Genomic DNA, 25,453 nt, shown 5'->3' with positions numbered 1-25,453 from the left:
GGTCTGCCTCAGGGCTCATGATTCCTAAAGCACAGAGTCTGTAGGAAGAACTGTGTGGATGACTGACAGCAGCAAAAGACCTACCTTAAGCTCTTGTTGAAGTTGTTTGATTTCCATAATTTCCAGGTCACACTGTTTATCCAAAACTTCTAGCTCAGTCTTTTGTGTTTGCTTTCTGATTTGGACATCTTGTAGTCTGCCTGATATCTGCTGATGTTTTCCATTCTATCAGAAGATTAAATACATATATACAATAAATAAGTGCTAACAGGACAGGGTCCCCTCAGGAAAAAAGTATTTTTATTTAGTTAAGTTTCACTTTACATTTATAATTCAGTCAGTCTGAGAAGACGGTCAAAGAAGAGTTTGTGGGAGTCAGTTTCCCCGTGCACCATGGGTCGTCAAGACTAACCTCAGCTGGCCAGGAATTGCATTCACCTGTGGAGCCACCCAGTCAGTCTACCTTCTCCCATTTTTAAGAAAAAAATATAGCATCAAAATGATGGTTCTGAGACACCCCTATAGTACACAGAAGCTAAAGGTTTTAGACCTCTGGTGTAGCACTGCGATGTGATTAATAATCATGGTATGTACACAAATTAATTTAACGCCATAAAATGGCATCTTTCTGACTTAAGTTATTATGATGCTTTATTTATAAAAATAATTTCAATGCAATTCAAGACAACAACCACAAAAAAATTAAGCTTTCACTACACAAGATCTAAGTTTGGTTCTAGTACCTAGGTAAGCATCCACCAGGCAGAGTCCTGCCATTCAAGTAAGGCTAGGCTTAAGAGAGTCTAGCTTGCTTTATCTTCTCATTTGCACTTCAAAGAATTTGACCCTCTAACATTTGATGTGTAAGAATCAGTTAAGCAGAGTGACTAATATTAGTTTAAAATTGGTTTTCAAGCTGAAAGAAAGGGCAAGAGATCATTTAGGTGAGCGGCTGGGTTGTTTGGTTGCTTGTTTGACTCAAGCCCGCCCTGCACAGGAAATGCAGCATCGTGGAGATAAAGTTCACAAAACTCTAGCCATACCACTGCTTCCAGTTCCAGGTGGAGACGTTTCTTTCTGGAGTTCAGCCTGACAATCTCTTCTTGTTCTCTATTCTTTTGATTGAGGAGTTCCTGTCGGCGGAGTCTTTCCCATTCTAAACGGCGCTGTCTTTCAAGCTCCTGTTTTGCTGCCTAAAAATAACAAATTCCTGTTAATGTTTAAGTTTACAAAATTCTACATTATTCAAAACCTTGTGGGATGACAGCATTTAGGAGTGAGTGGCCACAGTGCCTAAAGGTAGGTAGAAAATATAGTTCCCAACGGAACTTAGGATAGCCACAGAGGTAGCTTTCATTCATCACTTTTCAATTACTTCACAGAACCATCTTTTTGTTATAGTCATTCTTCTTTTAAAAACTCAAAGCAAGGCCTCGTAAGTATAAAAATAATTATACCTTCATTCTGGAATCAGAGGAGATAATTTCATTTACAATTTTTCAGAAAAATGTAATTTACTGTGTTCCATTCTTGGTCCTTAAAAACACAGTGTTTCTTGGAACCCTGTATAATTCTAGGCTGACTTCTTGATTCACCTTTGTGTCTTCACCTCCCTAAACTTCGAGTCTGGGCCTTCAATTCTTCACACTTTGATTCTGAATTCTAAGCTTGCCTTCTGCCAATGACCTCGTCTGCCTAACTTCTGATGTCCAATTAACTGTAGCCCCTCACTTAGCTCAGCTGTGCGATCAGTCCTCCTCTGACTGGGCCTCACTTGCATATGATACAGGTTTCCACAACTCTGCCATGAAGCCCTTACTGTGCTCACACAGAGATCATCTTTCCCTCATCAAGAGAAAGGAGATGCAGTTCTGTTTGGGATAAAGAAGCAGATGGAAGAGCACAGCAACAAGTCAGCATACTCTCCTTAAACACCGGGTGCTCCTTAGAAAATTACCTCTCGTCTTTCTATCTCCTTTCTCCTCTCTTCCTCCCGCTGCCTCTCTAGTTCTCTCTGTTTCTCCAAGCGTTTCTCCAACTCCAGCTGCTTCTTCCATTCTTGCTCTTGCAGTTCTCTCTGTTTCCGCTCCCACTCTTCCTTTTCTTTCTGGGCTTTGCGTTCAGCCTCCCTCTGCTGCTGCTCCATCAACACTTGGCGTCGCTTCTCCAGCTCCATGTTTCCTCGTTCATAGTTGGCTTTCCGTTTGTCCTCAAAAGTAACTAAAAGGGACAGAAAGGGAAGGAGGGAGGGAGGGAGGGAGGGAGGGAGGGAGAGAAAGAGAGGGGGAGGGAGGAGAGAAAGAGAGAGAGAGGGAGGGAGGAGAGAGAGAGAGGGAGGGAGGGAGGGAAAGAGAGAGAGAGGGAGGGAGGGAGGGAAAGAGAGAAAGGGAGAGAGGGAGGGAGGAAGGGAGAGAGAGAGAGAGAGACTATGCTTTCTCTCAAGCCTCCAGAGCCTCTCATCTAGTTCAGTACACTCTGCTTAGTAGTCACTTGAGATGTCTTCTGCTCTTGCTTTCTGGCTATTTCCCCTGCGGATACTTCTATACTGAAATGTAAATAGGAAAGTAAAAGTATTCACTTCAAAACCCCACAATGCTCTACATGTGATTCTATTCAAACACTGACTATCCAAGCCAATACAAACCCTGACTTACTTTTCTCAGAGGGTCTGTTACACGTCATTAGCTCTGAAGAAGGTGGGGTTTGGTTTGGTTTGGTTTGGTTTGCAGTACTGGAGAGCAAACTTAGTACTGGCTAAACATTGTACTGTTGAGCTATAACCCTAGTCTTTGCACTAACTTCTAAATAAAATAATCATGTGTGCATTCTTTCAGTGAATATTTAAAACTTTTTTCAAGCTAAAGATTTCATTACAAAGCTTGATCTGCCTGTCCCTAGTGTGGAAGAAACGCTCATTTTCCAAATAGATACATGCTCCCTCTTCCTTCATCATTTTCAGTTTTACTCTTCATTAAAATGTGTAAATCATTTAAGATATCCCAATGAGCTGGTGATGTTACAGAAGTCTATGGGTTCAATCCCCAGCAATACACACATAGACACACACGCACACAAATCTTATTCATTCCCTATTTTCATGTGGCATCTAATTTTTAAATCTATAAATACTCTAAATATGTGCTTGTATTTCAAAAATAAAATTTAAAGAAAATACAATTGATTTTGATTTTAAAATAAATTAATTAAAAGTGTAAAATGAACACCTGGCAGCTTCTTCTGAGGCTCTTCTTCTTGTGTTTTCTGATATGAAGGCAGAGCTCCATTAACAGAATCAATTTGCTTTCCCCCTCTAAGAAGAACAAACAACAAAGAGCCATCACAAAGTCTGAGAATTTTCAGACTAAAAAATACAGATTACCAGCAATTAAAACAAGTTCATATTTAAGATACAGTATTAAGGATATTTACCCTACAGCATGGCCCTGAGTCACAATGCACAAAGCACTTGGATGTTAATCCGAGAGATCCAGATTCAGCTAACTGCTGTCCGTGGGCAAGTTTTACTTAATCTTTTCAGTTAAACCTTTCCTCTTTTATAGCATGGTGAAAAAAACCCTGTCTGTTATCTACTTCCCATCGTGACTCATTAACTAAAGGACAGAACAAGTGTGTAGCTCTCCTCTAAACTAATGCACGGGCTCCAGTGAGGCAGAAACAACACTGGAGTGATGCAGGCCATGGCTCTGCAGACACAGACCTGAAAGATGGAGGGACAAGCTCGGGAGGCAACGTCAGTGGTAGTGGCTGTCCAGCTTTGGCCATGTCAGTGAGGTGCATCGCCAGAATAAATTCTTCAGCTTTCAACTGTCCGTCACCATCGATGTCAGCCAGAGTCCTAAAGGCAATGTGACCGTTCACAAAGTCAGAGTTTTTACTGACTTTTGTTTTTATGAGTAATGAGAGGATAAATTCTAGGTTAATATATTTTAGGAAAATGTAAACACATACCCAAAAAAGAGTCAATTTTTACCCTTAATCTTCATAGCCCAAAACAAACAGAAGAGAGTGACTCATCATAGCAAGTGCCTATTCTGGGAAGGTTGGCTATCATAGTTCATGTTCAATTCACTGGAATAAATGAGATAATCTCTGGATTGCAAAGTAAGTCAATAAAGAAGAAAGCTACACTGTTGCTCATAAAATCAAGGTTAAGTTCTCAAAAATGGACACTTCCCTAGTGAATGTAACTTTCAAACACTTTCATGGAATATTCTCAAGTAACAAATTTTTACAGAAACAATGATTTTATGTTTGATCTTTCAGAAACAACCTTCCACAAAGATTTCTTATAAGAGACGACGTACAGTTTGAAGTCACTCATGAGCACACTCACCAAATAGTAGCTAGCTGAGTTTGAGAGAGATTTGACTGAAGAAGGGCATTTCTAGCTTGAAAACCTGATGGAGTGAGAAAGGCATAAAAAGAAACAACTTTAGTCTCTGTTAAGTCATGCAGACAATGTTGCTGCTTTCTCGGAACATTTGCCATCAATGTTTGTACCAGGGGCCAGGTAGTGGGCATTCTGCAGTGATCACAGTCCTGCTCCAGAGAGCAGAGCCTAGAGCTAGTGAGGGGGAAATGTTCCTCCATGTTCCTCCAGCAGGAAAGCTCCACTCAGCTCTGAGAGCAAGGGCAAGCCTCAGGCCAGGCATGGAGAGGAAAGGCTCTCCAGCCGTGACCTCCCCCCAACACCCCTTCCCTCACACTCTTCACTGTCTCTCTTCCTACGTGATCTCTAGAGGCTGCAATTCCTCCTGCGACTCCTGAACACACTTTTCTCTGTTTTCAACAAGCATCTAAAGCCTGATGCCCTGTACCTGCAGCCCAAACCTCACCTCCACATTCATACTCCTATGTCCAACCAAACATATATGTAGATATATGTTTCACGGGCATCTCAAAAGAAAAAAAATCCTGTCTCTATCATGTTCCTCTCTCCAATTTTCACTCCAAATTGCTCTCTCTTCTCTATAACTTGCGTCACTGTCCTCAGCATGACTCCAGAAAGAAATCTCCAAGTCTTTCCTGACCCTTTTTCCTTTATCCATCATTCACTTTGCCCTCTGTATGCTGTGGGAATGTGAAAGTTAGGAGATGCACTATACTTGCCTATTACAAGTATATATCTTGTATATGACCATATAACACATTATCCTCCTCTGTAAGTTTATATAATATTCTAAACTGAACTGAAATGTTCTACAGACATGTGAGTTAAAGCATAAAGAGTGAGCCATGGTGGGGACTTTGGGAGTTGGACTAAATTTATTTTGCATTATGCTATGTTTAAGTATGGCCACCATACACTCATATGTTTGAACAAGCCTATAGGAGCCAGGGAATAGAATGTGATGGTTTGTATATGCTTAGCCCAGGGAATGGCACTATTTGGAGTTGTGGTCTTGTTGGAGTAGGTGTGTTGCTGTAGGTGTGGGCTTTAAGACCCTATAATAACTGCCTGAAAATCAATATTCCAAGAGCAGCCTTCAGATGAAGATGTAGAACTCTCAGCTTCTCCTGCACCATGCCTGCCTAGATGCTGCCATGCTCCCGCCTTGATGTCAATGGACTAAATCTCTGAACCTGTAAGCCAGCCACAATTAAATGTTGTCCTTTATAAGAAAAAAATAGTGAGCCATGAAAAAGGCAAGCAGAGAAAATGTGCTTTCTCTCAAAGAGAGTCAAGGCTAATTGCTACCATTACCACACATGTGGTTTGGGGTTTTCATTCACTTTAAAGCTTACAAGATTAAGTCTAATCTTTCTGAGAGATGCTTTTCTGAAAAGTGGGGTGTATACCTCTTGCACTTAACTTGGCATAAGAATTTGAAGAAAGCAATCAAGTTGAATCCATCTTTCAATAATTATATACTTACAATATTCTTATGTATACAATGCCTTCAATGTTAGAACTTTAGATAAAACACAAAGTACAAATTCAAGTAATTTTTCAAAAGATGTTTACATAAAGGGCCAATGCTCTTTCATAACCACTATATGTCAGTTACCTGAGAGGTATCCACTCATGCTTTTGTCTAGACTATTAAATTTTTGCCGATACTTTAATCTTGAAGGCTGAGGAACTGCCCACTCTGAGGTCCCTGTCTTAGGTGAGTTCCCTGAGAGGGAAGCAGTTGAGGAAGTTGAGCTATAAGGAAATGTATTTAAAACTTTGTTACTAAATAAAATACAATTAAACTTTATAAGACAAAGACATTAAGAATCACTCTACACTATAATGGCAAGACACACACACAATCCCATCTACTAAGAACCCGCAATTCCAGGCATGTTACTGGCCAGGGAAGTTATAGATGGCATTTCTTATCTTCCAAGTACACTTAAATGACACTGTCTATATTTCTTAATTTGTCAAACTAGGGTTCAAGGCTGTTAGGAAAAAAAAAAAATCACAAAAACCAATGGTTATTTAAGCTACAATAAAATACTTTTCTAAGTGAAAGGTAACTCTTTGTAAACAGTTTTTGAAGAACTATAATGATTTCTATGGCAGGTAATAAGTGATACTTTTGTGTTCTGTAAAATTAAAAAAATACCACTTTATCCAGATGTGGTGGTGCATTTCTTTAATCCCAGCACTTGGGGAGGCAGAGGCAAAGCCAGTATAGTCTACAGAGCAAGTTCTAGGATAGCCCGGGCTATACAAAGAAACCCCCTCCAACAACAACAACAACAACAACAACAACAACAACAACAACAACAACAACAGAAAGCTTGTGTTAAATATTTATACTTGTCCATTACAAAGAACAACCTAGATAAACCCAGGGCTTATTAAATAAAAATTCACACTGAAAGCAGACAGAGTTGTTTGTGATAAGTATTCATACCTACTAGATCCTAAATCAATCAGAGACTGGGCCTTCTGGATACTAGCACCACCAAATCCTCCCATCATCAGACTGTAAGACGATGCATGAGGCAATGCTGGAGGGGAAATGATAAAAGATTTGTACCAGGCAATTCCCCAAAGAAGGAAATCTGTGAACAACAAACAACAGTTTCTTCCTCACATCTCTGACTTATTAGACACTTACTTGAAGAAGAATAAGGAATGGATAAAGGCTGAATGAGACTGGCAGTTCCATTTGGTAATGAGGATGTACTAACAGAAGGCACTAGGGGAGCAGGCATCATTAGGGGAGGAATACTGGTCCCTGAAGTAGCAGAAGACAAGGGTGTTGCTATAGGTGCAACTGGAGGCAATGGCTGATGAATGGACAGATTGGGCATGCTTCCCATCCCTAAAGAAATAAGAGAACACATTTTCCAATGGTGCTTTCAACTATAAAATACATCTCAAAAAACAAGTTACAGTACCAAAAAGCACACTCAATTTTGCAGAATTATCATGGTAAATTATCCTTAAAATATTCCATAAAGCAGCTCTGCATCTGAAGTGATGGGGTAAGCTACTGCCTGAATATTAATTGTCTTTCATGTAGGAACTACAAGCAGACCTTCTCTTTTCCTTCTCTTATGGCCACTAAGACTAAGAAATCTTTGTCAACTACATATAGTATCTCAAAGATAAAATGTCTTACCTGACTACATGGTTTTCGGAGTAAGGAAAACAGATCCAGAGCTGCTACGTTACTAGGCTAATATGCATCCTCATTCTTCAAACAAACAGGCTAGAGCTATGCAGATGCTATGGTGGACTTGCTTATGTATATGTATTATTGGCAAATGCACCACTTATTTCACTTTTCTTCCAAGTTATAGAATTCAAAAACAAGTCTTTAAAATTAGTGATAACTTTTATTTTCTTAACTGCTGAACACTAACTATAGCATAAGAATATGGCCATCGGGTGATTTGGTGTGGAAGAATAAGGTGTTTTAAAACCTAACATCTGGTGTAAACGAATGCATTTCTCAATACAGAGACATCTTATTGAATGTTCCATTCAAAATTACTGCTTTTCACATATAATTTGTAAGAAACTAACTAATCAAAATTATATAAAAACATAACAATCGGTAATATCTGATGAGTATATAAATTAATTAGGACAAAGTATACAATTTTTAGGCCTCGATTTAGCTGGCTAATTAACCTTTAAATTAAAGAAAATCTTACTCATCTATGATTTTAAATTACCATGCAGATTAAACCCCTCTAGGTGTGTTTAAATTTTCAATCTTCTTGTTTTATTGTTTAATATTAATACTGTACCTATTTAAGAGTTACAGTGTAGTGTTCTGATACATGTATACATATATGATAACCAAACCAGGATGTTTAGCACATCTGTCATCACAAGCATTTATCATTTCTCTGTGCTAAAAACATTTAAAATCTTCTCTCCTAGTTTCTTTGGAATATACAATACAAAATTGTTAACCACAGTCACCCTACCATACAACAGAATCTAGAATTTATTTCTCCTCTCTAACAGTAACTTTGTACCAACTGACCATTTGTCCTTGACCCCCAACACCATCACCTCCCTTCTGTAGCTTCTAGTAATTAGCATCCTGCTTCTCCATTCATGAAGGACAGAAGAGACAGATAAGGAACCGTATTTAGAGTCAGCTGTAACTGAAGAGGCAGATAATTCACTTCACGACTAGTAATGTGACAGGAGATTCAGCGAGACCAGACAGGGACACTTAGCTATGACAGTAACTTATGATCTCTTCTTGTAAAGGCATGAAAAGTAGCTTGGAAGTCTAGGGATTGTCATTTTGTGCTAATAAATCCTTTCCTGATCCCCAAGGAATCAATCTTAACAATCAAACAGGGCAGCTAGATTACTAAACACATACCAAAACGAGCAGAGATGAGTGGAGAGAACATAGGGGGTTGTTTCATGATAGGAGGGAGGACAACAGGCAGCTGTTGGCCCTGCAACTTTAACTTGATGAGTTTCATAGCTATAGAGAACTCTTGCTGGTCCATCTTCCCATCCTTGTTCAGATCTGATAAGGCCCTAAAAGGAGAATGAGGTAAGTAGATAGGTATATGGGGTGGTAATGAGGAAATATAAATGACTACTGAGGTTGAGAAAAACAATGGCAAAGCATTCACATGTAGACTGTCACTTAAGTGTGTGTGTGTGTGTGTGTGTGTGTGTGAATAACAGAAAACCTGAACAGTGAGAAATACTAGCCAGAGATAGTATCTAGCAAAATGTTCATAGGCTATACAGAATCTAGATAGTTCGGAGAGGATTTCTAGCAGTGAAGATAGAAAACAATCATTCCAGAATAATGTAGTCCTAAGCCAGGAACAATAGCACACCTCTCAGATCCCAGTCATCATGGAGGCAGAGAGAAAAGGATTGTTCCAAGCTTGAGGCCAGCCTGGTCTACACAGTGAGTTTTAAGACATCTAAGGCTACATAGTGTGTATATTTTATATAGGTTCATAATTTCTAAATTTAATTTATTCACTTGTTCAAATAATTGAAAATATGTTTGCTACTAGCATTCTGTCAAGCGCACAGGTGTTCTATAAGGAAAAAGAATGGGGTAGAAGATCTTATTTACTGTAATACATTTTTAAAAAACACAATCCCAGATATTCTAGAACATTTTAAGAGATTTTTTAAATTCTTTATGTTTATGAGTGTTTTGTCTACATGTATATGTACAACACGTGCGTGCCTGGTACCCACGGAGGTCAGAAGAGGGTGTAAGATCCCCTGGAAAGAGAGTTATAGATGGTTGTCAGCTGCCATGTGGGTGCTGGGAACTGAACCCAGGCCCTCCGCAATGGTAGCCACTAAGACTCTCTGCTACCCCTCTAGAATATTTTTAAAGTAAGAGCAAGGAAAGGGATAGCACTTTGGGGTTTACAAATGATGAAAATCAGTAAAGCTACAACAAAATAATAGAAAGGAATTTGAAATTTTTGTCAAGTTATACAGAAATATTTTTCAATGTTAACTCTTACATTCTGTCTTGAATTCAAATTAAATTAGAATTTTTTTCTATAGAACACTTCAAATTATTTTCAATCATTTACTTAGTATAATTTATTTCTCAAAAAGCTAACGAAATATTCTTATTTAACAGCAGAGTACAAATGGAAATAACTGGATGTCAACACCATACTATTTAAAAAACAACAACAGCCGATTAGAAACTTAAATGCATTTACAAAAGAAAGTGTTTTACCATATTTCAGCTAAAACCGGGGCCGGCAGACCTGACTGTAGGAAAAAAGTACGGGCTTGATCACCTGAAAGGAATAAACACAAGAGCCAAAGGGTGCATTAGTAAACAGAATTATTCCAATACTTACAAATCGTAACAATTGGCACCTGGTGCTGACTTAACTCTAATCAGTCAAGTTGTAAGTGTGCAGATGAAGGTATTTACATTCTAGAGAAACATGTCACCACAAACATTCTATCAATCAGTGAAGAAAGAGTGTGTTACTCATCTTTGATTCTTCACCCTAAACAGGTTCTATAATTATAACTACCAAGGGCTAGGGAAACATCGCTCATGAGTTTCCCGATACTTGTATGTATACTTGCTGAACACACCAAGAACAAAACCCAATTCCTCTGCTTGGGTTTTCAGAATTTGACTTATAAATGAAAAGTCTTGAAGACTGAAGTAATAATGTCTCCCACTGGTACAAGGAACGAATTTGCTTTCCCGATGCTCGGGGTTCTCCTGTAAAACTTCCAGCAAGCAGGGTGCCTTTCTGACACTGTTATCATCCTGCTCAGACTCAGGGAACACAGGAAACCAACAGAAACATGGGCACGTGCACACCACCAGCTGTGCTGGTGGTAAGGTCCTGACTCAGGAATCTCAGATCTTCTAGGAGCCATGGATAACTATTATCAGCTCGTCAGGAGACAAGTCAAACTCTGACAGCAGGGATGGTACAGCAGGAATACAAATGACATCGGACTATAGTAAATACAGGGATGGATTCTGAAGAAGGCCTGAAAGGTATCAGTAGTCATCGTGATAGCCTTAGGCAAATCCACATCATTCCTCTGACGAGGCTTTACCCTGTGAATACAGATGAACACAGTATCTGCCTCACAGAGGTACTGTGAAGGTGAAACACAGGAATGCATACTACAAAGCCAAAAACTGGTATAGGTGACAGTTCTGTGACAACTGTTATACATAAAAGCATTAAGATGCAGTGGAACGAAAATGGAAAGTTTCATTTCTTGAAAAAGAAAAGAAAGATAACTCAAACAGATCACTTCTTATATTCTAGTGGTCTTTCTACAAAACAAGTTGTTAACACCATTAATTAATACTTAACCCAGGCTCAAAGGGGAGATAGCATTGTGGAAACAGACTTTGGGATGTCACATCCCTGTAATCTAAGCACTCAGAGAAGCTGAGGTAGGAGGATGTAGCAGGTTAGGGGCCAGTCTGAGCTATACAGCAAGACCTTCTCTTAAAACAACAACAAACAAATCCTAAATAAATACAAAATTTAAAAAGTTTTTTTTTGGGGGGAGAAATCTCTGGGAAAAAATATCTGGTATAAGATATAAATAAAAAACTTCTTAAAATAGTATTAATATGTAATAAAATGGATTCTGGACCACCACTTAGTATTTAAGAAAAAAACTCCCACATGCCAAAATGAATCAACAAATTAAGACAGTTGCAGGAAAAATAAAGTTTCTTTAAATTCTAGAGTTTTGGTAGATATGAATTTTATTACTTAATACAATTTTGATAGCAGTTATTAAACTTAACTCTAAGATATATAAACAGGTACATATTTATAATAAATAATATAACAAAGATTAAATACAAACCTGTTATGTAACCTCCTGAAGGTTTGAGGTTATCAAACTGTTTATCATGCTTAGTACGCTCTTCAGATGTAATAGCCCACATATTTGGCCCTCCTAAAACATATATGAAAGGCCAAGATATTATAGGAGGTACATGACCCTGCTCAAACTATGTCATCCACAAGAACACAAAATTTTAACTTGTAAACATGAGCGGTAAACATTCATTTGATGAGACTATTTAATGACTGAAGGACATGAAGTAGAATTCTATTAACTACATACAGCAACCCTAAGGCTTTCCAGTCATCTGCTCAGTTAACATCTATTGAATAATCACTGTACACCACTCACAAGGATGAGGTAAATACTGGCAATAAAAAGATTACAGTATCATTCGCATTCTCAAAGAAATACCTAGAAAGGACCACCATCTACTGTGTTAACTGTGAAGGACCCAAGCAGAAGCATGGCAAAAGATGTGGAATTCTAAGTTCAAAAATCAGAAGTGAAGTGAAATAACAAGAAAGATTAAGACCTAAGCAGAGGCTGGAAGCTTTAGCATCTTGCCATGTGCCAAGGTGGTATAAGAGCATTTATCTCACACAAAAAGGATGTGGTTTGAGAGGCTGGGATATGCAAGATGCTCTAAGTAAACCAAAGCCTCTCTTGGTAAACCAGCTAAGGTACCAGTGTGAGTACAGAAAGTAGCAGGGAATAACTAGTCTGAATTTGCTGCAAAGGGGCATTTTTCTTTTTCCTTCACCACTGGGGATAGATAAGGCCACTCTGCACTAGGTAAGATGTCTACCACCAAGCTTAACCCGGACCCTTCCTTTCAAGGTTTATCTCCCAAGGTCAGGGCAGATGTCACTTCCATCCAGAGGACCCTGGTATCTAAATGACAATAATTGCTTCCTCTTCTAGATTCTCAAGATACAGGTCACACTTCTGCAGAGCACTTAAGAAGATGCTGTCTGATGTCCTTCTGCACTACCCGACTTGGAGTCCTTTCTATTCCAGGAACCAGCTGAGTACCCAGAAAAGAGCAAACATTTAAAAATGATTTCTGAATAGATGTCTGAATCAATAAAAGAAGGAACAAGGGGGAAAAAATAAAGAGTGCCTTACTACCCAGGTCAGGGATGCGACCTGCCTTTCACACTGAATCAGGAGCAGCTTTCTGAAGGAACCCTTGGGAAGCTTTATCAATCACCTTGGGTAGGACTCATCTATACCGCACTCTGCCTACTCTTTTGGTTTACTCAACGTCTCTCAACAAGGAACCATAGGTATTTAGACATATAAACTCATATATGTCTGCTGTCCACACTGAGTAAAAAATCGGTATTAGAAAGGTAATTTTCAAAAAACATTTATCACTGAAAAGGCCTACTTAAATTTCAGATGTTAAAACTAATTTGATAAAACACTTTTCCTTAGCCCAAGTGACTGAATTAAAAAAAAAAAAACTATAAAAAGTTTTAAAAGTTAAAGTTAAAAATAAACAGATATGTTGACAAACTAAAGATCTAAAATAGCTAAACCATACACTTCTGATATAAACAAATGTGCAATAAAACTGTCCTTGTCTTATCAGCTTCTTATCGAGAGACTGAGCATATTATCCATGCAATAAAGAATATACCTACAATAAAATAACATTAGCCATCATCTTTCACCTATTAAGATTATAGAGATAAACCAGGTACATAGTGGAACGACCAGTGTGTGGGGAGGAATGGCTAAGAACAACATATAATCATGTATTCATGAAAATTCCGTAAAAATCTGTAAGAAGTCCTGTGGTGAGCAGGACAACCATGTGTATTGGAACTTATTTACTATGTATGACTTTGGGAAAATGTTGATTAAAAAGATGAAAATGACAACAGGAATGAAAACAGCTGTGAGCCCGATGATGTCAGGTACTCATGTGCTGCCTCCTTAACCCCAGGGCCATGCAATAAACTAGGAGACTATTATGGCGAAGGAAACTAAAAGCAGTGGTGGAAAAGTAACTGGCTTAAGATAATACAGTAAGTAGCAGAGCTGAGATTAGAACTTGGGCAGTTGAGGATTAACTCAGTGGTAGTGTGTGGCTTAACAAACACAAAGTCATGGGTTGGGTCCCTGGCACGAGGAAAAACAAAACAAAACTTTGACCATACGGGAAATGAGGTTAGAACTGGGGTAGCCTGAACTCCCTAAACTATATCATCTCCAGCATACATGTACAAGATGTTCAAGCTCTCTGCACCGTAGAAGCTAACTCTGTATGTAGCCTGGGAATGCCACCTCAAAGACCATATAGAATAAACAATATGCCTACAATAAAATAATGGCTTGAGAATGACAAAACAAAGGGTAATGAAATACATGTATGAAAATTCCATTTTTAAAAACATCATTACTTTGTATGGTAACCTAAAAAAATAATTAAAAATGGACAAAAAAATGGTTTCACTGTGTAGCCCTGGTTGGCCTGGAACTTCCTATATAAACCACACAGCATCAAACTCAGCAGAGATCCACATGTCTCTGCCTGAGATGAAAGGTGTGCACCATCATGCCTGGCTATAGTGTTCTTTTATATACATTATCTTTTCGACTCTTCTTGGGGACTTGTCTTCAGAGTAGCACCTCAACAAGCCTATTAATATTTGTTTAATTCTTTATGACTCCAAGCAGTGATCATGACCACTGCATATTCACTCATTCAATAAACATGCAAGGGAAACAAAAATGAATCCATGAACCCCTTTTAAAAGTGTTCAGAGTCTTAATATTTAAGACTCCACCACCTAGAAAATCACAAGCAACAGTCACTTTTATTATTATTAACATTATGTGTAAATAGAAATGCTCAATAAGTTAGGACACAAAGTAACTTAAATCATGTTCAAATAACTTTCGAAACAAAGAACCACTTTAAAATTTAATTAATATACCAAGAATTTTCTGGCAATGAGATAACTTCAAAATAAAAAAATTCAGAAATAATTCAGTGATTCAAAGCCAATTTTTAAATAGTTGATACAATTCTTTCCTTTTTTTCAATTTTTTTTATTAGATATTTTCTTCATTTACTTTTCAAATGCTATCCTGAAAGTTCCCAATACACTCCCCCGGCCCTGCTCCCTAACCCACCCACTCGCACTTCCTGGCCCTGGCATTCCCCTATACTAGGGCATATAATCTTCGCAAGACCAAGGGCCTCTCATCCCATTGATGGCCAACTAGGCCATCCTCTGCTACATATGCAGCTAGAGACATGAGCTCTGGGGGTACTGGTTAGTTCATATTGTTGTTTCTCCTATAGGGTTGCAGACCCCTTTAGCTCCTTGGGTACTTTCTCTAGCTCCTCCATTGGGGGCCCTGTGTTCCATCCAATAGATGACTGTGAGCATCCACTTCTGTATTTGCCAGGCACTGGCATAGCCTCACAAGAGATAGCTATATCAGGGTCCTGTCAGCAAAATCTTGCTGGCATATGCATTAGTGCCTGGGTTAGGTGGTTGTTTATGGGATGGATCTTCGGGTGGGGCAGTCTCTGGATGGTCCTTCCTTCTGTCTCAGCTCCAAACTTTGTAACACTTTCCATGGTTATTTTGTTCCCCATTCTAAGGAGGAACGAAGTATTCACACTTTGGTCTTCCTTCTTCTTGAGTTTCACCTGTTTTGCAAATTGTATCTTGGGTATTCTGGACTAATATCTGCTTATCAGTTAGTGCATATCATGTGAGTTCTTTTGTGATTGGGTTGCCTCAGTCAGGATGATATCTTCCAGATCCATCCATTTGCATAAGAATTTCATAAATTCATTGTTTTTTTTTCTATTCATCCTTAAGTTTATTAGTCTTTTTCCCCTTTTCTTTTTTTTCCTTTTTTTATTTTAATTAGGTATTTTCTTCATTTACATTTCCAATGCTACCCCAAAAGTCCCCCAATTTATCAGAAGATGGCCTAGTCAGCCATCAGTGGAAAGAGAGGCCCATTGGTCTTGCAAACTTTATAGGCCTTAGTACAGGGGAATGCCAGGACCAAAATTCATTGTTTTTAATAGCTGAGTAGTATTCCATTGTGTAAATGTACCACATTTTCTGTATCCATTCCTCTGTTGAGAAACATCTGGGTTCTTTCCAGTTTCTGGCTATTATAAATAAGGCTGCTATGAACATAGTGGAGCATGTATCTTTATTACAAGTTGGAACATCTTCTGGATATATGCCCAGAAGAGGAATTGCTGGATCTCCCGGTAGTACTATGTCCAATTTTCTGAGGAACCACCAGACTGATTTCCAGAGTGGTTGTATCAGCTTGGAATCCCACCAGCAATGGAGTCCTCACCAGCATCTGCTGTCACCTGAATTTTTGATCTTAGCCGTTCTGACTGGAGTGAGGTGGAATCTCAGGGTTGTTTTGATTTGAATTTCCCTGTTGATTAAGGATATTGAACATTTTTTCAGGTGCTTCTCAGCCATTTGGTATTCCTCAGTTGAGAATTCTTTGTTTGGCTCTGTACCACATTTTTAATAGGGTTATTTGATTTCTTGGAGTCCAGCTTCTTGAGTTCTTTGTATATAGTGGATATTAGTTCCCTATCTGATTTAGGATTGGTAAAGATCCTTTCCCAATCTATTGGTGGCCTTTTTATCTTATTGACAGTATCTTTTGCTTTACAGAAGCTTTGCAATTTTATGAGGTCCATTTGTCCATTCTCAATTTTACAGCACAAGCCATTGCTGTTCTGTTCAGGAATTTTCCCCCAGTGCCCATATCTTTGAGACTTTTCCTCATTTTCTCCTCTATAAATTTCAGTGTCTCTGGTTTTATGTGGAGGTCTTTGATCCACTTAGACTTGAGCTTTGTACAAGGAGATGAGAATGGATCAATTCACATTCTTCTACATGATAACTGCCAGTTGAGCCAGCACCATTTGTTGAAAATGCAGTCTTTTTTTTCACTGGATGGTTTTAGCTCCTTTATCAAAGATCAAGTGACCATAGGTGTGTGGGTTCATTTCTGGGTCTTCAAGTCTATTCCATTGATCTACCTGTCTGTCACTGTATCAGTACCATGCAGTTTTTATCACAATTGCTCTGTAGTACAGCTTGAGGTCAGGAATGGTGATTCCACCAGAGGTTCTTTTATCCTTGAGAAGAGTTTTTGCTATCCTAGGTTTTTTGTTATTCCAGATGAATCTGCTGATTGCCCTTTCTAACTGGGTGAAGAATTGAGTTGGAATTTTGGTGGGAATTGCATTGAATCTGTAGATTGCTTTCGGCAAGATAGCCATTTTTACTATATTAATCCTGCCAATCCATGAGCATGGGAGATCTTTCCATCTTCTGAGATCTTTGATTTCTTTCTTCAGAGACTTGAAGTTCTTATCATTCAGATCTTTCACTTCCTTAGTTAGAGTCACACCAAGGTATTTTATATTATTTGTGACCTATTATGAAGGGTGTTGTTTATCCTTTGTGTAGAGAAAGGCCACTGATTTGTTTGAGTTAATTTTATATCCAGCTACTGCACTGAAGCTGTTTATCAGGTTTAGGAGTTCTCTGGTGGAATTTTTAGGGTCACTTATATATATTATCATATCATCTGCAAATAGTGATATTTTGACTTCTTCCTTTCCAACTTGTATCCCTTGATCTCCTTTTGTTGTCTAATTGCTCTGACTAGGACTTTGGGTAGGTAGGGAGAAAGTGGACAGCCTTGTCTAATCCCTGATTTTAGTGGGATTGCTTCCAGCTTCTCTCCATTTAGTTTGATGTTGGCTACTGGTTTGCTGTAGATTGCTTTTATTATGTTTAGGTGTAGGCTTTGAAATCCTGATCTTTTCAAGACATTTACCATGAATGGGTGTTGGATTTTGTCAAATGCTTTTTCAGCATAATTCTCAGCATCTAATGAGATGATCATGTGGTTTCTGTTAGTAAGATTCTTACATTTGCCTTTCGCCATCTGATACACTCTGGTATTAGATGTTCTAGCTGTCTCTGGCTGGAGCTTGTTCCTCCTGTGATTCTGTTAGCCTCTGTCAGCACTCCTGGGAGTCCAACTCTCTCCTGATTCCCAGTGGTCAGAGCACTCTCTACAGGCAAGCTTTCCTCTGGCAGGGAAGGTGCACAGAGGTCTGGAGCTCAGCTCTGCCTCCTGGCTGAAGATAAAGGCCTGAAGGGACCCTGTCCAAGAAGCTCTGTTGCTTCTGCGACCCACATGCTCTCCTGCATGGACTGGTCTCTGAGAGACCCAGGATACAAGATCCAATTCTAACTTTCTTACTTATAGTGTAGCAGTAAAAGAATCTTTCAAAAGAGTTATTTGGTATTCCTCACCTGAAGTGGAGAAAACTTCCCTATCTTAGTCTGGTTTTGTAAGCTTTATGGAAAGACAGTATAACAAGGTGGCGAGAGGCGGGGTGCGGGGGGAGGTTGGTAGCCAATATTTCCACTAAAAGATAATGACCTCTCCATTGTCTAATAATCAAATTCTGTTTCTGGAACTGTCTTTTCCTACCTCTTCTTTCTTTCACACCGTTTCTTCTACCCTTTCAACCTCCTAACACTAGGTGGGAGAGAAAAAAGATATAGAAGATATAGAAGAAAGAGATCCTGACATAAAGTCAAGGGTAAGAAAGGGGGAGGTATTATTGTTAGAGTACTTCTTGTTGACTAGGGACATCAAGTTCCTTGGGGCAAATTTGATCTTTGCTATTAGAGTATTTAATTCTTGTTGTTTCCTCTTTGAACATGACTACTTTAAGAAGCTGCTACCAACAGCAACCAACCAACAACCCAACCGCTCCTCTAGGGCCCTAGCATTTATATACCCTCTGAGAAGTTCCCAGGATTCCAAATGTAACGCAATCACAGAAACTATCTGCACTTGGCAAAATCACACTCCTACTAGAGCACAAGGCAAATCATAGTCAGCTGCTGCAGGCAGTCCAAAGCAGTTCCGTGTCTCTACTCCTGGGATTAAAGTACATTCCTTATTTCTGTGATTTTTAAAGAAACCAAAATTCTCACTACATATTTAACCCCCAATTGCTCACTAAAGTGAGGATGGACTTTCAGAAGAATCTCTGTCCCTCATTCTCTTCTTGCTAGTGGCTGTCTTAAGCACACTCACAAAACCAAGGAAAATGGAAAGTTGGCAATTATAAAGGCTCAACTAGTCAGTAATGCCTATCATCCCTGTTTGCACGTGTAGCTACACATACATAGCTACACATATACAAACATAAATAAAGAACACAGCTAGGTACCACATCAATATTACAATTCTAAATGTAAATAATCCAAACATGCTATGTTTATATACAATAAAAACAACTAAATATTATAAATAGTCTGCATTGATATTTGTCTCCAATTTAAAATAATATTTAAAACAAATTTAAACAAATAACACTTAAGATAAATAATGTATACTGGTCTAACACTAATTTAAATCTCTAAAATAACATAGTTATACTGTTCTTTTTTTTAAGATTTATTTATTATTATAACTAAGTACATTGTAGCTGTCTTCAGACACACCAGAAGAGGGAGTTAGATCTCATTACAGGTGGTTGTCAGCCACTATGTGGTTGATGAGACTTGAACTCAGGACCTTCAGAAGAACAGTCAGTGCTCTTACCCACTGAGCCATTTCGCCAGCCCTAGTTATACTGTTCTAAACCAACCTGTAGTCTAAGTTGTGGGAACTTCACTTATAAAACCCAGGTTTTGACAGGAGCCTGATATAACTGTCTCCTGAGAGGCTCTGCCAGAGCCTGACAAATACAGAGGCAGATGCTCACAGCCAACCATTGGACTGAGCATGGGGTCCCCAATGGAAGAATTAGAGAAAGGACTGAAGGAGCTGAAGGGGTTTGCAATATCAATCAACCAAACCCCCCAAAGCTCCCAGGGACTAAACCACCAACCAAAGAGTACACATGGAGGGACCCATGGCTACAGCTGCATATGTAGCAGAGGATGACCTTGTCAGGCATCAATGGGAGGAGAGGCCCTTGGTTCTGTGAAGGCTGGATGCCCCAGTATTAGGAGAATGCCAGGGCAGAGAATCAGGAGTAGGTGGGTTGGTAGGGGAACATCCTCACAGAAACAGGGGAAGGGGGAATGGGATAGGGATTGGGGGGAGGGGGACCGGGAAAAGGGATAACACTTAAAATAAATTGATAAAAAATATCCAATAAAAAATAAAATAAAAACCTGGTTTTTTTCAAGTACAGTGCAGTGCAGTGCTGTATCTGACTGCACACACTCAACACCTAGCTCAGCAGCTCCCTAGCCATATGGTTGGAATAGTACTGCACCCTAAAACTCTAGTAATAAAGCTCCAAGGAAAGGGGAGGGAGGTGTTATTCTTAAAGCTACTGTTTTTTGTTTGTTTGTTTTGTTTTTGTTTCTTTATTCTGTATCACTTCCGCTCTTTACTAGATTATGGATAAAGTCACTATGATGGATTTCAGAACTCTTCTTCAGTCTTCAGCACCCCATAATTCTGAGGCTGAAACAAGCTATATCACATTGCAATATCAACCAGTAGCAACACGTATCTGAAATGACCCCTTGCCTAGCACTTGAAGGCCTATCTCTCATGTTCTCTCAACCTGCAAATGTATTCAGTCTTTGAAAAGCAGAATGCAAAGCAGAGTGATTCGGAAGGCTTTGGAAGGACAGCTCTGCAGTCCAAATGATTAGGAGCAGAGCTGCAGTTGCAAAAACACAAGGCGCTGACAACCAACACTCTAGTCTTGTTAAAAGAAAAAGGAAAAAGGAAGTGAAGCACCAACGACAAGGAGAAAAATCTTGTTTACTAGAACCATGTGACATGATATAAATATTCTTTATCTGCACTGTCCAATAAGGCAGCCTCACTTACCTGTGGCTTTTAGCACATGAACTGCAGCAACAGGATTTACATAATTTTTATTAGTTTAAATCTAAACTGAAATAGATGGTGTGGCTACTATGCTAGACAGATGTCACACTGAGCCTACAAAGTTTGTAGTTAACCTCAGAATGATAAAATAGACATGGCAAAATTAGATGAAAGGTCCCAGCATTAACACAAACTACAGCATCTAAGTATGCTAACAGGTTAAGTCTCAATTGCCTCAAGCATCAACAACTGGAGGGGCAGAAACTGCTTTTGAAGCTTTATATTATACATGGATGTGACTTTCAATAACACTCTTTTTTTTTTTTTTTTTTTTTTTTTTTTGAGACAAGGTTTCTCTGTATAGCCCTGGCTGTCCTGGAACTCACTCTGTAGACCAGGCTGGCCTCGAACTCAGAAATCCACCTGCCTCTGCCTCCCAAGTGCTGGGATTAAAGGCGTGCACCAACACTGCCCAGCTAATTAACATTTTAAATGTTGAATTGGACATGAATTCGATATACACAAGTTACTTAACTATTTTTAATAGGCTAAGTACAAAGATAACATTCTCTCTGCTACCAATTTTCAGAAGTTTATTAAAAAATTATTATCTTTATGCCTACAAACCACTTTCTAGTTAATAATTTGCACCTTATTCACATAAGCATATATATTTGTCATTGGACATTTTATTTGTTTCAAGTGATTTTTATTTATAATGCAATGAGCTACATAATAGACATAAATATTTATGGAATGAAAGAAAGAATGAGATCATACTACTTGTATGTTTTTTTGAATTGTAAACCTCATTAATATACATGTTGAAGTTTGTAAGTAAACTAAGCTTAGTAAAAGCTTTTTCATGAGGCCCAGAAATCCTCAAACCTGGATAGAGTATTGCTGTCTTAAACTTATATATCATTTATTAAGGAAAAATAATAATTATTTAATTTAAAAAGTGTCTGTATTATAAATCTCTATAATTCTACACCATTTCTACAATAAAAACAATATTTATTTTAATCTTACACAGTCTTATATAACATTTATTTATTTACTAGAAGGAGCACAGGCAGAAAACAACTTATAGGAGTCACTTCTCTCCTTCTACCAGGTCAAACGCAGGTTGTCGGATCAAATAATTAGACATTATAAACATTAAATAGTATAAATATTCATAAAGAGAAATTTAATCTTACGTTTATATTACTAAATGAATCTTGTTGGCCTCACCTATTTGCAACCATCTGTACAACTAAAATACATTTATTATTTACCTAAAGGCACTCAGCTTTTTGTCCTTCAGTTTCATGCATTAAGCAGAATATCTTTAAGCTACTCTCACCTGTTTGATGGGAAACATACATGCCAGATACTACCAAAAAATGCTTCAACAAAAACATGGAATTTACTGCATAATATTAATAAGAAGATTCATGTAATGCTCTAAAATGCTCTGTGTTTTCAATCAGAATACTTCCAAGTTTTATATTTAAAACATCAAATTTATCTACAAAATATTTCAAACAATAGGCTTCCCACCACAACAAAGCCCACCCTGCCATGCACAAAGTTACGTACCATTCATCGCTGTGGGAAACTGAGCCATCATGATCCTGACTTCTTGCAGCTCTCAGCCATCTGCAACATGAGAACACGGTGCCATTCACACAGCAAAGGCTGAGCACAGTTTAGCGCACACTCTAAGCTGTAGGACTGTCTGTCACCTTTAGCACACACATTCAACAAAGAAAACAACACAGAGTTCCTGTTGCTGCTGAACAAGCAGAATCCGTAGTTGGGGATGAGGAGGGGATTCTGTTGGCAACAGGGCTGCCTTCAGTACAAGGCCATTTAAGAGAACCATTATATGTAATAGCAAATGCAGAATGAAGAAACCCTTGGCATTAACCAACATTTCTGCAGAAATAAATTCAAGAGAGAGAAAGCTGTTATGACTAGGCAAGAACTGGTTTAAGGAAATCAACTGCATAAAGTAAGTATATCAAAAATAATATGAAAATCCATAACATTTTAAATCCTCAGCAAGAAATATATCCAAAATAAATGTAGTAGTGTCTTTTAATTAAGCTCTATAGGTTTTAAAAAATAATCTTAAAGGAGTGGAGTGTATAGCAAAGCACAGAGACACACAGAGCTTAAACATAATTATCAAAACCAGCGTAATTATTAAAATACATGCTTGTTTGAATAAGTACACTAGTAAGAGGAGGCTCCCTGTAGATAACAGATCTGCCCGGCTCTATTCCTGTGACTGCAGAAAAGTTATTTCACTTTTTTCAAGTCTTAGAGTCCTTGTCTACCATACTTCCAATACACTGCCTGACATATAGTCTGTATTCAGTAAATGAGTGCTTTTCTGTAACCATCCAGAGAGAGTGAAGTATCATTTTGAGAACTCCCCCATGCATTATTTAACTGTATATAAATGCAAAATTCAAAATTTGTTCCAAGTACTGGAGTTGGTGAGCGAAAATGACCAAACTCTGGTAGGATAACTGGCGCCCCTATAGAACATATGCTGTTGAGCCTTATAAGATGACTAAGGATTAGTTATAATTATATAGCTATGATTAGTTATAAATCTCGAATGTAGCAGACAGGTGTTTTAAAGGGTTTTAGAGAGAGGAACATACATTTCATTTAAGAAAGACAGCCAATTATGAAGAACAGACAAAAGCAAGGATACGAAGCAAGGCAAGCTGCAAACAAGACCTGGCACCAGCTCTAGAACAGAGACAGCTGGAAGAGATGCAGTGAGCTAGAGAAAGAACACAGGGTTCAAAAGAAACAGAACTCCCGGATTCTCTTGAAAGGAGTGACTATGTAATAAAAAGAACAAAAAATGGCTCTCAGAATTATAGAATGTGAGGTAGAAAAACGGTGGCATAGCCAGATAGAAAAGGTAACAAAAGGAGGCCTCATCAACTACTTACAACAATAATTTCCTTAAACACAGAACAGTTCTACAAACACATTTTACTTCCTCCATGTAAATAACCATAGCAATTTAAAAGAAAAATAAGATGTATGTCTGAAAGTAACCTATCTACTTACCTAATAGACAATTTTTAAACATGGGTGAAAGCTTGTCCAAAGCATTATATATAGCCCACTATGTAGTCATCTAAATCATTCTATATAATATACTATGTAACCTCTAAAGCAATAAATACACTGTCAATGATGGCTGAGATAACAGAAAGACTGATGGAGAATAGAATCCCATAGACAGAAAGCCTTTAATCAGTTAAGGTCTAATGTACAAACCATGTGTCTAGAACTTTTAGCTGGGTATCATGTATTCTGTGAGAATAACAAAATGCCATGTGGTAGATACTCAATTATCAGAGTTATAATCCTGAAATAAAATTAGGAAATAACGAAATAATATAATGGACAGGGAGGGCAAGCCTCCTGGGCTTTTCTACCTCGTACATAGAATTTACCTACTCATGCATGCAAGCACCATATTGCAGCATTTATACATTGTAGTGGCTATTCCTGGTTGTCAACTTGACTATATTTGGAATGAACTACAATCCAGAATTGGCTCACCAGTGACCCTTATCTGGAGGCTTGGAGATCCTTATCTGGATCTTGGTATGGAGATCTTGAGCCATAGTGGCTATGGATTCCAGAAGATTAAATCTCCGAGTTTAAGGAGATTTAATCTGGGCTACACCTTTCATCTGGGATTAAAGGTGTGGTGGAACACACCTTTAATCTGGGCTACACCTTCTGCTGGAGACAATATAAGGACATTGGAAGAAGGGAGTCTAGCTCTTGCTCCTTCGCCTGCTTGCCGTGTGAGACTGAGTAACTGCTAGATCCTTGGACTTCCATTCACAGCTGCGACTGAACCATTGTTGGGAATTGGGCTGCCGACTGTAAGTCATCAATAAATTCTTTTACTATATAGAGACTACCCATAAGTTCTGTGACTCTAGAGAACCCTGACTAATACAGAAGTTGGTACCAGGAGTGGGGTATTGCTGTGATAGGCCTGACCATGCTTTTATTTGAAAGAATGTGGATTTTGGGACTTTGGATTTGGAAAGCAGTGGAATGCTTTAAATGGGGCTTAATGGGTCATCCTAGTAGGAATATGGAAGACTTTGTTGCTGGGAGTAATTTGAACTGTGTTGACCTGGCCCAAGAGATTTCAAAGGAGAAGAATTTCAGAATGTGGCATAAAGACTGGTTTTGTGGTATTTTGGTGAAGAATGTGGCTACTTTTTGCCCTTGTCTGAAAAGTTTGCCTGAGGCTAAGGTGAAGAGACTTGGATTAATTGCATTGACAAAAGAAGTTTCAAAAAAGCCCAGCAGAGACTTTGTTCTCTGGTTAAGTCTTATGAAGAAAAGTTTGAACAAGCATAGCAAGCTTAGAAAGGGAAAATATAAAATATATGGTTTGAGTATTAAAGGAGTACCAGGAAGTGAAATGGAGCAAAATTTTGTGTTCTAGGCGATAAAGATTAAGGGAGTGGGACCTTGGGGCAAGATCCTACCCAGCTAAATTAGATCCAGGCATGGTGGTACACACCTTTAATCCCATGAGACAAGCATGCTGATCTCTACATTCAAGGTCAATCTACAGAGCAAGAACCAGGATAGCCAAGCTTAGGCAGTGAAGGATTTAGAAAACATAAAGCTAGTGATAATGTAATAATACAAGGGGATCATGTTCTAGTTCCTGTAAGCAGCAGAACTCGGCAGCTTCAGCCATGTGTCTCTGGCTCTAGAGTTAAG

At 38.5% G+C, this 25,453-nt stretch overlaps 1 protein-coding gene across 3 annotated transcripts in view; it reads right to left on the bottom strand.

Moving 5' to 3' along the window:
• The window catches only part of Itsn2 (intersectin 2), a 122,570-nt gene that overhangs the window by 77,748 nt on the left and 19,369 nt on the right, over positions 1–25,453 (bottom strand). For all 3 annotated transcript variants that reach the window (XM_085830183.1, XM_085830182.1, XM_085830184.1), the window contains exons 2-14: positions 22,262–22,321; positions 11,795–11,887; positions 10,167–10,230; positions 8,814–8,977; positions 7,080–7,286; positions 6,873–6,969; positions 6,030–6,169; positions 4,355–4,418; positions 3,719–3,856; positions 3,225–3,310; positions 1,958–2,220; positions 1,044–1,193; positions 85–225 (exon numbers count right to left, since the gene is read on the bottom strand). In XM_085830183.1, coding sequence (XP_085686309.1) covers positions 85–225; positions 1,044–1,193; positions 1,958–2,220; positions 3,225–3,310; positions 3,719–3,856; positions 4,355–4,418; positions 6,030–6,169; positions 6,873–6,969; positions 7,080–7,286; positions 8,814–8,977; positions 10,167–10,230; positions 11,795–11,887; positions 22,262–22,292 — 1,638 coding nt within the window. In that variant the 5' untranslated portion in view covers positions 22,293–22,321. The remainder of the gene's footprint in view (positions 1–84; positions 226–1,043; positions 1,194–1,957; positions 2,221–3,224; positions 3,311–3,718; positions 3,857–4,354; positions 4,419–6,029; positions 6,170–6,872; positions 6,970–7,079; positions 7,287–8,813; positions 8,978–10,166; positions 10,231–11,794; positions 11,888–22,261; positions 22,322–25,453) is intronic.

Source organism: Mus caroli, unplaced genomic scaffold (genome assembly GCF_978045245.1).
Source record: "Mus caroli unplaced genomic scaffold, Mus_caroli_1 scaffold_14, whole genome shotgun sequence".
NCBI classification, from domain to species: Eukaryota; Metazoa; Chordata; class Mammalia; order Rodentia; family Muridae; genus Mus; species Mus caroli.
The sequence above is the reverse complement of the archived record's forward strand: the minus strand, read 5'-3'. Positions and strand labels throughout refer to the sequence as shown.